This window comes from Egretta garzetta, unplaced genomic scaffold, assembly GCF_000687185.1.
Source record: "Egretta garzetta isolate BGI_Z169 unplaced genomic scaffold, ASM68718v1 scaffold29, whole genome shotgun sequence".
Classification (NCBI taxonomy): domain Eukaryota; kingdom Metazoa; phylum Chordata; class Aves; order Pelecaniformes; family Ardeidae; genus Egretta; species Egretta garzetta.
This window is the reverse complement of record NW_009260796.1, coordinates 1,834,687-1,845,699: the sequence shown is the minus strand read 5'-3', so window position 1 is coordinate 1,845,699 and position 11,013 is coordinate 1,834,687. Positions and strand designations below refer to the sequence as shown.

The window sequence follows — 11,013 nt, the reverse complement described above, 5'->3', positions numbered from 1 at the left end:
CACTCAGCTCTGCCCGCAGCCTTCTCTTCTCCAGGCTGAACACCCCCAACTCTCCCAGCCTGGCCTCACAGCAGAGGGGCTCCAGCCCTTGGAGCATTTTAGTAGCCCTCCCCTGGCCCCGCTCCAACAGGTCCATGTCCTCCTTGTGCTGAGGGCTCCAGTTGCAGTTGCTCCTGCAAAACCTTAATTTATGAAATAAAGAGTGATCCTGTTTTGTATGTAGTTGAGAGTAGCAGAGATTGGTGACCCTTGGTCAATGCGAGTTTGACTTCCTGTTCGGCAGTCTGTATCCTGTTGGGTTTGGGGGTGTGCTGATAAAAGTATGGCTTTGTGTTAACGTGTATGTGGAAAAGAACAAAGCTAAAATCTGTGGATTAAAATCCTTCTTAAAACTTGAATTCAAAAGTGCATTTTAGTAATTATCTGAATTCAGTGAAACATCTTTAAAATCTGCTTTCTGTACTGCCTTTGACGTTTGCCCTATAACCGTGGTACCCATAGAGGGGTGATCAAAGAGACAGAAAGGAACATTAACTCCAGACTTGGGCGTTTGGGTGACAGCGTTACTGTAACTCAAGCAGGAGTAGTTTTACCTTTTGTCTTACTGTTGGCAGCACTTTGAGTCTGGCAGTTACTCTTAGCTATTCACGCATCTTTCCTAAGTAGTAAAGGAAAAACATCTAGAACTGAGACGTGACTACTATGCTGCAAATGGATTTGAGTTTCTAAAAATCAGTATTTCCACAGTAACCAGATGTGAGCACATCTGGGACACAAGATTAGTTTTCATGGGATACTGAACAACAGAATCCAGAATCCAGTGCCTGGTCTCAAACTGTTCTTGCACACCTTGGCTCTACAAGTGAGAAGCATTTGTCTGTGTGGCACTTACAAGTGTGTATGTATGTATTGTGACTACATGTAGGCGCTAATAGTAATGTAGAGTAATTCTATTTAATATTAAGAAAATTACATGCTTTCTCTCCTGTTCTCTTTCCATAGGAAAAGTGAAAGTTACTCCACATCAAGCGGTTCCAAATCCCACAGCCGTTCGAGGAGCCGCAGTGACTCTCCTCCAAGGCAGTTCAACCACAGTTCTAGCTACAAAGGTTCCAAGGTGAGAAGTTACAAGAAATCAAAAGACTACAAATACTCAACACACAAACCACGGAAATCACGCAGCAGGAGTTCGTCACGTTCCAGGAGCCGATCCCGGGAGCGCTCTGACCATTCGGGGAAGTACAAGAAGAAGAGTCACTACTATAGAAATCACAGGCATGAGCGTTCACGCTCCTATGAGCGAGCAAGTCATCGCTATGACCGAGACCATCCTGGCCACAGTAGGCATAGGCGATGAATAAAGCAAAAAGTTCTTTCCTTTGGAATTGTAAGCAGTGGAGCTCTTCCCCATTTGGTCTCTGCAGCATAGGGTTAACCTGGCTTGTAAACCACCTAGCTTGAGTAATGTCTATTCTGCTGGCAATTCTGTACTTGCTATCATGAATCCAAAGGAAAGACACTAACAGGACAGGATGATGTGAAAGACTTAATCTGATAAATGTCTTGGTGACTGTTCTGCTGGAGTGTCGGCTAATAACACTGCAGAACTTGTCTCTGGATGCTCCTATGCCTGCTGTTTAGTAATTTTGCATACCGTAGCGCAGTGGAGTGTTATTTGGGACTTCCAGTTCTGCAAGCAGGACCTCCATGGCTCAGTACTTGGAATACTGTGCTGAACAGTCCTTCCCTGTGGAACTAGAAGGCTCAAGACAGTTCATAAAAACTGTTGGAGTGGCTTGGTGCTAACAAAGCTGTCTTTTCATACTGACTCAATTATGTTGTACAAATGTAAGGTGACTCTTTTAGAACTGTTGCCTATATTAGGTTATATATGTGTATATATATTTTGCAGTGTTACAGTACAGTATGGGAATATGGCCTTACTAGCCTTTACAACTTATCCACAATGTAAATAAGCATTTGTTTAATACAGGTGGAAGATATATACAGAAAATTCAAAACTTGAATTCTATCAAAAGACTTGTGTAGAAAATTCTGATAAATGTGAAAGTATTTAGCTCTGTGTATTGAGAGTAGTATATTTTTATCTGTGCAATGCTGTGTGCAGGCCACCAGCTCATAAGACATTTCCTATATATACATTTTAAGTGGTTTCAAATTCTTTACTCAGGATCTTTGACACTCTGAAGAATTAGTAGTTTGTCAATCTGCATGCTTGTTGAAGAACAGAGCATTTAAAAGAAAAAAAAAAAAATAGCAAAACCCCCACAGCCCAGTAGTATCAGTTCTAGTGGTATATCTGAGCTGTTACTCTCATGCTCCCTAATTTCATTAAAGTATTTGATTTTCTATTAAGTTTACTTGATAGTAGTTTCTTATGAGCTATACCACTGTGCCTACTCATAAGGAAAGAAATCTGGTGCTGAATGATCAAACTGCAGTAGATTTAAGACTAGCCTAAGTTGTTACACCCTGAGTAGAAGTATAGTAGATGCCATGCTGGGCCCATCCGGGAGGAGCAGCCCGGGGTGCTGTGTGCCGCAGGGCTCTGCTGTTTGAGCCTCTCGGGCTCTGTGAGCAGACGTTGCTGGAGGCGCTGCCTGGGTTAAACTTGTGTCCACTCCGGGGGAAACAAGAGGCATTGGGTGTTTCTGTGGTCAGTCATGTAGGTGCTTCAGTGTGACAGTGACTCTTCTAATGCTGCTTTTAAATCCAAACCGATCTCATGGCAATTTTCTTAATCTTTGCTATGGAGGTAAGGCAGCTGAAAGGATTTGCAGGCAGCCTTCCTTCAGCCAACCTCTAGTCTAGCAACTTCCTGAGCTAGAGGTTGCGTAGGATTATTCTGTGTAATTACCAGTGGACCTACTTGTGACCTTGACTAATCTTGGCTTGAACTAAGTCATGCTTTTGACCTCTGCAGCTCCCTCTGACGTTCTGTTCCTTAGCAGGAATTCGTAGCTCACACAATGCAGTTACCTGTTCCAAATGCATCGTTACTGGATAGTTTCGGTGGGTGCCCCTGTTTCCTGTGCAGGGAGAAGACCAGTTATTTCTTGGCCATCTCGCAGTAGCTGGCTGGCGGTTCTTTACCGTAGTTCTCATTACATCTCAGCTGAGAAAAGGCAGTGAATTGAGATGGGCAGCAGATACAAGGAAAGCGTGTCAGAGCTTCAGCGGAGCACAGCTGTGGAATGTAAGTTAGTCTGTTCCTGAATCAGCAAACTATCTCAGCCTTAGCTTGACCTGTGCATGCAGTCAGAAATGTAATTATTTCATACTTGGTATGCTAAATAATTGAGTAGAAGTCAAAGTATTATTAAAGTAGCTCAGACATAATGTGGTACAAAGTGACTTTGATCCATTTGGATATGAACAACCTGAAGTAACAATGTTCTCTACAGACGGTTCCCATTTTAAGTCTAGTTCTTACTACCTGGCTATTACTTGGAGCATTTCAACATCAGAACTCTCTTTACTAATTCCAGTTCTAAAAGATAGTCAGCGTTTCCCTGTTGAATTACTTCATTCTGCTCTGGATGCTTCCAGAATTGCTTCTTGTCCAATTCCTGAAGTAAGCAAGATCTGGGGAGGCAGGTTTCACAGCTGCAGCCTCCTCCAGGAAGACTTTAGGAGGAGTTACCTTAGTTAAGTCTAAATTCTGCTAGCTACAGACATGACCTTCCTCCGGTGCAAGTGGCATGGACGAGGATAAAGATAAAGGTAAGACCCAGGCTACGCTTTCCTGCATGAACATAATGTCACTTGGCATAAAAATCAGCATCTGTGTTCTGTAAACTACTGTGCTTATGTGCAGTGTTGTGTAAGTAGCGATCTGCTTCCTGGTACATTTGTTAAAATCTGGAGAGGAAAAAAACAAGGCAGAAAGTGTACGTTTTTACATTAAAGCGGTTCTGTGCCAAAACAAAAGGGTTTATATCACAGGATTAAAAGACGTCCTGTTCTAGAAGAGAACAGTCTGTCTTTACCAGTAAAAAGCCCAATAGTGATGGCTCCACAGAATGTCTTGGCAGGTGGGTTTGGGAGAAGATGCTTGGAGTGGCTCGAGGAAGTGTAAGGGAACTGTTGAAATACAGGGGTGGGTGTAGGTGCCCCTCTGTTGAATAGGGGTCTGCCTGTTGCCACTACCTGGTGGTATGGAGCGCGGGCAAATGTTTTGGTTTACTTTGCCTCAGGAAGTCCAAGATTAAGGAGTTATCCCATGTATTTGGTAACTCTAGGGGAATTTACAAGGAAGTAGTTCTTCAGCATTTACTGTGCTGAGTGCTAGGAACGGCAGTATCTGTAATATTTCACTCTGACAATAACTGGCTCGGCCTTCCAAAGCAGTCATTTCAGAGTTTCAATTTAAGCTCTTTGCAGTGGTCATCTTGGGAACCTTTGAATTAAATCCCTGTTTCCTTGCAGTTAGGAATCCTGGGTGTTCTGTTAGTTCAGGCACCTCTCCAGTTGGTACCAAACATAACATCCACCCATCCACAAAGGTCTGGGTTGGAGCAATGCATTTCTCTAACTTAAAATATCGGTGGCAGATACCAGCTGAATTTCATGAACAGGAATGGCTCTGGTCCTTTTCACCTGTGCAGTAAGGAACAGTCTGCACGGGGAGCTGGTGTGGTTGATCTCTGGGAGATGACAGAACTGTGGATTGTGAGAATCTTGGCCCTTGGTACGTGGAAATGTGAAATGGGCGAGGGGTCAGTTCTTGGGCTGTGAAAATGGTTCAAAGTGGACGAACATCTGTGGTGGTTTTGATGTGCGCCAGCCCCAGGAATGGTTGAGACAACTTGGGGAAGTAAGCGCTGCTGACAGTGAGCAAGCCAGAAGCACCAGTAATGGAGCTGACAGATTATTTTCTTGGCACCAGTTTGTATTTGTTCACTTAATCTCCTGTAAGCACAGGTCCTGTGGTAGGTGTCAAGTGGATGTGATTGGGCCCAATACTGTAAAAGAGCCTGGAGGAAAAAAAAAAGTCAGCCCAGTCTTTGGAGAAAATGTTAAGAAATACTGTGTCAAGTTGTTCCGTTGTTCCTGACGTATGCTTAGGGCCCTCTCGCAACCTTACTTTTGTCTCACTACCTCTGATTGTCTGTCGCTTTTCCCAATGTTTCCTACAGGGCTGCTTTTTGTCTTATTGGGAAAACATCCTTTGCCTTGGGGCTGTATGATGGGGTAGCAATCGGGAACTGCTGGTGTCTGGCAGACCTGGTGGCTCGTGTGAGGTGATACCTAGGGACAGTCTATACCCTACCCGTGACAGGAGGCCGCCCTTCTGTCGGCCAGGCAGGCAGTCCTGCACGTGAGCTCTTGGGGAACTCTTCACCTCTTTGGTGAAGAGCTTGCTTTCTGAACCCACTCCTTCTTGAGTTTCGACCGCTTTTCCTAGTAAGCGGAGCTGAATATAGAATAAAAGGTGTGTAATGCTGCTCGCACCATTCACTGTTTACCCAAAGATCAACTGCTCTTCTAGATACTGGTTGTGTTTGCTCTAGTGCGTATTTTGGGAGCTGGAGTAGTGGTGCAGGCCTGTGTTATGCCTGTCCTTGAATCCAGGCATGGTCTGAGTCTTCCAAAGCAGTCATTCCAGAGTTTCAATTTAAGCTCTTTGCAGTGGTCATCTTGGGAACCTTTGAATTAAATCCCTGTTTCCTTGCAGTTAGGAATCCTGGGTGTTCTGTTAGTTCAGGCACCTCTCCAGTTGGTACCAAACATAACATCCACCCATCCACAAAGGTCTGGGTTGGAGCAATGCATTTCTCTAACTTAAAATATCGGTGGCAGATACCAGCTGAATTTCATGAACAGGAATGGCTCTGGTCCTTTTCACCTGTGCAGTAAGGAACAGTCTGCACGGGGAGCTGGTGTGGTTGATCTCTGGGAGATGACAGAACTGTGGATTGTGAGAATCTTGGCCCTTGGTACGTGGAAATGTGAAATGGGCGAGGGGTCAGTTCTTGGGCTGTGAAAATGGTTCAAAGTGGACGAACATCTGTGGTGGTTTTGATGTGCACCAGCCCCAGGAATGGTTGAGACAACTTGGGGAAGTAAGCGCTGCTGACAGTGAGCAAGCCAGAAGCACCATTAATGGAGCTGACAGATTATTTTCTTGGCACCAGTTTGTATTTGTTCACTTAATCTCCTGTAAGCACAGGTCCTGTGGTAGGTGTCAAGTGGATGTGATTGGGCCCAATACTGTAAAAGAGCCTGGAGGAAAAAAAAAGTCAGCCCAGTCTTTGGAGAAAATGTTAAGAAATACTGTGTCAAGTTGTTCCGTTGTTCCTGACGTATGCTTAGGGCCCTCTCGCAACCTTACTTTTGTCTCACTACCTCTGATTGTCTGTCGCTTTTCCCAATGTTTCCTACAGGGCTGCTTTTTGTCTTATTGGGAAAACATCCTTTGCCTTGGGGCTGTATGATGGGGTAGCAATCGGGAACTGCTGGTGTCTGGCAGACCTGGTGGCTCGTGTGAGGTGATACCTAGGGACAGTCTATACCCTACCCGTGACAGGAGGCCGCCCTTCTGTCGGCCAGGCAGGCAGTCCTGCACGTGAGCTCTTGGGGAACTCTTCACCTCTTTGGTGAAGAGCTTGCTTTCTGAACCCACTCCTTCTTGAGTTTCGACCGCTTTTCCTAGTAAGCGGAGCTGAATATAGAATAAAAGGTGTGTAATGCTGCTCGCACCATTCACTGTTTACCCAAAGATCAACTGCTCTTCTAGATACTGGTTGTGTTTGCTCTAGTGCGTATTTTGGGAGCTGGAGTAGTGGTGCAGGCCTGTGTTATGCCTGTCCTTGAATCCAGGCATGGTCTGAGTCCTTGTAGTCGGACAATAACAACAACCTCTGACCTGACTGGTTCCTCCAGCTGAAGCTTGTGCGTAAGTAGTTTCGCTGTATTCATAGTACTGACACCAATCTTTTTTTCTTTACTTCCCCGCCGGCTACGAGTGCTTGTGACTGTATCACAGATCATTAAATATTTAAACTTGTTTACAAACGGTAGTCCTACTGGTAAGAAACTGAGAGAGAATCTAAGTTTCTGTTTTAAGAAAACAGGAAAAAATTCTAGTTCTCATGGTTACAAAGATTACAGAACACGGAAACGTGTGTGTATCGGGCTGAGCAAACGAGACAAGGAGCTTAGGTTTACCTAAAATAAAAAACGCACCACACTTTTGTGTACGTACACGCATATACAAGTCTCAGCTTTTAAGGTGAGTTATGACTTATGTTTTCTGAACATCTGAAGACTGCAGCGTGGCTCTTGCTCATCGGAACATCTCCCGGGTTGCTCCTCTGTGATCTCTGTCTGGTGTTCACATGTAATTCCTTCTGCTTGCAGAGAGGTTATCTCACGGGCCAGAAGCTCTGAAGGGACAGTGCTCACTGAAACCTCTTGACTTGGAAGACGCTGCAGCCTTGGCCAGGCTCCGGTTCGATCTCCTCAGATAAAGCTGCCTCCGTGCTCTGGCAACGCAGCCTAGTCCTCCCTCCTTCATGGGAAATGATCCTCTAGGCTTCCTGGCTGATGTTTCCTCAACAATGGACTCCACAGCTATAAATCCAACGTGCGGGTGGAAGGTCATGGCCTTCAGATCTGTATTTGCTGTGTATCAGCAGAGGGGCAGCCAAGAAAGCTTTCCTTTTTCAGGTGAGAGCCTAAGGAATTACTTCCTCAAATATGGAACTTCTGGCTCAGTGTGTGCCAGGCAGGTGGTGACCAAGAGGGGGAGATCCCCCTTGTTGGGTGAGCTGGAGATGGGAAGGCAGTGGTTGACACCATCACAGAATAATTGAACAACAAAGCTTGCCATTTCTGAGATCAGATGAGGAAAGCAGATCTCTGTTCCCGATGGGACATTGCGAAGGGAGGCTTCAATTGAGATTTACCATAAGCTTCAGCGTAGATGTTGCATCCATCCAGAGCTGGGTGCTGAGTCCTCTGCAACTCTGGAAAATCAACGTGGTGGGAAATGGCAGAGAGATTGAACTTCTGTCAGAAATGGTCCACCTTTGCTGCTGAGCTCGCTGCCTCTGTCTCTGGTGTCTGGCCAGAAGTTTTGGAGTCCGTTGCTGCCTCTGAAGCTCACTTAAGATCCGATATGGCCAGGTCTGAAGTACCAAAACTGATCATGGCTTTGGTTTCTGTCTTCTGTGCACCTCTGTCCACGAAGGGTGGCTCCTCCTTTCATGTTTTGACTCCCTAGACTGCTCAAACTGAATTCTGCTGACGTGAAAGCTGTGGGTTGGTGACTCAAAATCATTTGGTTAGAGGGAGTGTCCGTTTTAAACCTGATTTTGCTTGCTCTGCCCACAGTCTATCACTCTAACAATGATTTGTAGTTCCACAAACACTAGAAATACCCTGATACTCTGAGATGTCCTGCAGAGACAGACCTAAGCCAAAGAGGAGCTGAATGAATGGAGTTCACTCAAACGCAGAAACTGCAAGTAGGAATTCTTTCAGAGTATTGCTTCGTGCAAAATAAAAGTGTTTTCTCCATTGTCCTGCCAAGTAACTCTTCTCCAAGGGTTGCCAGGCAACCCTTGTTTTTATTGTCTTTAAATGTGGGTGAGAAATTACTGAGCAAAGCAAGTCTACCTCTGATGTATCCAACTCGACTCAGGTAGAGCTAAACAGCATAAAAACTTGCCTTACTTAGACGGTGGTTAACAGCGTGCTGGAATCTGGACTTCAAGAGTTAGACAAGAGCAGGCCTGGAGGAACCAGCTCCTAGTGCACAGAACTTGGTTAAAATCCATGGCAGACAGCGCCGTGAGAGCTGAGGTGAGAAGATGAGACTGGGGCTGGCCAGATTCACGTTGGATGCAATTCACCTCCAGCCAGCAGAAGAGAATCCTCGTATGCCGGACTTGGCTCCTCTTTGCTGTCCAGCACAGCAAGGAGCTCTGGGCAATGTTTCTCTCATGTGCACCTTGCGATGTCTTGTAACCTGGATGTCTACCTCCTGTAACTCCAAAAAAATGCCTTGCTCTTGGGCTGGGACCTTGCTTGCCCAAGGGGAATCTGTCACTAACTCCATGTGACCTCGGGCTATGTGACTGGACCCTGTCCCAGTTTTCCCCATCTATAAAAGTAGAATAAGAGAGGGGTTGGGTTTTTTGTTTTGGTTGTTTTGGGGTTTTTTTTTTTAAGCCGTGGAGCTTTGAAAAGCATTGCACAGAATTCTGTACAGGTCAATTCTATATCTTGTGCACCTAGGCAATAGCAGATTTTTCAGTATATGTTGTATTTGCTGAGAACATCATCTTCCTCTACTGGAACTGTTTCTTCCCCTTTGAGAACTCTGAATTCCAGACAAGAACCAAAGGGGCTGTCAGGCTCTGGAAGGGGCTGCCCAGGGAAGGGGTTGAGTCCCCATCCCTGGAGGGATTTAAAAGTCGGGCAGAGGAGGTGCTTAGGGCCGGGGTTCAGTGGTGGGGTGGCAGGGTTAGGGGAACGGTTGGACTCTATGATCTTAAAGGGCTTTTCCAACCAAATGGTTCTGTGATCTTCACACAAAGGCCTGGCCGCTTGTCAGTAACTACAAATGAGCGAGGAACTACCTGAAAACCAAGGTGGCCCTTTCCCTTTTGAGTCACCCAGCAGGTGGAGGGCCGTGACTGTGCCCTGGCCCCTGCTTGGTGGCCTGATGACCTCAGGACAGCTCCTTCCACCCCAGTGGTGAAGCAGAGCCAGCTGTGCTTGCCACTTCTGCTGTGCATTTTCAGCCCTGTGCGGGGAAGGGTCACTTTATGGTGGATATTGCCATTCGGGTGTGTCTGCAAAGTACTGCCCATACGAGGCGATAAAAAGGCGATGTAAAGCACAAGTAAACACAACATCCTTTGTATATACGAACTTTTGCAGTGGGCAAACACTTTGTGTGTGCTAAACCTTGGACTTGGCTTCCGGCTTCGTGCTAAGAACCTGCAGGATCATTCTGCTCCGTGGGAGCCCAGGAGCCCCTACTTGCTGAAGGTGGAGAGCGGGCTGGGGACGCCAGAAATGAGCATCACTGTTCTGACTTCCTCTACAGAGGTAACGATGAAGCCACGTCACTGGTCAGCTTTGCGTGCAGTCAGCGCTTTGCAGGGCTAAGGGTCTGAGATTTGAGAAATGACTGCAAGCATCTCGTAATCTTATCTCGCCCTGGGATTGTTGCACGCGAATATCGAACCTTTTGAGCTACCCAGCAGTGACGGACGTTTTCAGGCACACGGATCCTGTGCAGCCTTTGGAGTTCCTGCAGTTGTTTAGAAACAAAGAAACCAACACAAGGGACGTGGGGCAGACTCATGGGATGTTTTGGGCTTCTCCACAGAATTTGAACAAATTACCAAATCTTTTTGTGCTTTAGTTTCCCAAGCACAAGGGGAGAGGCTACCCTTGACCCCTGTCGAGATGAAGTTAATGTTTTAAAAGCTTACTCATCTTTTATAACGAAAATAAAGAGCAATATAGTACTAACAGATGTAATTAAGGCCTTTATACCTACAGATACCAATTTATATGCACGAGTTTGCGTGGATCAATAACAGACGACTCATCTGGGAAAGCAGGCAGTGGGTAAGAGCTGAGGGCTGGCTGCAGCGAGGAAGCCCATAGCCATTTCCAGGAACGGGTCACCGATGGTGCAGAACCAACAGTAACGTTAATGCTCGTAACGACTGAAAAAGGCAGCTTGGTCTGAGCCTCAGGCGTAACTGGGGGAGCCCAGAAATGTCGCTTCAGTTCCCACCTTCCGCTCCATCACCGTGGTAGAGGACATCTCTCTCTCTCTCTCCTCTGGGCTTCCACCTGCTCCTGGATGTAATGGGGAACGATTTCACCACTGCCCATTTCTGTCAGCCCTACCACCGAGGCTGAGCGGCCGCGCCGTGGCCAGCAGACCTGCGTCCCTGCTTGCCAGTCGCCACCAGGACCGAGAGGGTTCTGGATGTGCCCCGCCGAAGCTGGTGGAAGGGCGGG

At 46.4% G+C, this 11,013-nt stretch overlaps 1 protein-coding gene across 15 annotated transcripts in view; it reads left to right on the top strand.

The window, feature by feature from the left end:
* Window positions 1-8,560, top strand: part of CCNL2 (cyclin L2) — a 16,141-nt gene extending 7,581 nt beyond the window's left edge. For 13 of the 15 annotated variants that reach the window (XM_035902187.1, XM_035902186.1, XM_035902185.1 and 10 more), the window contains one exon: window positions 1,003-2,381. In XM_035902187.1, the coding sequence (XP_035758080.1) occupies window positions 1,003-1,357 (355 nt within the window). In that variant the 3' untranslated portion in view covers window positions 1,358-2,381. Of the gene's footprint in view, window positions 1-1,002; window positions 3,745-7,383 lie in introns of those variants that run through there. The other 2 variants (XM_035902174.1, XM_009646770.2) reach the window with 2 other exon arrangements.
* Window positions 8,561-11,013: the final 2,453 nt, after the last annotated feature.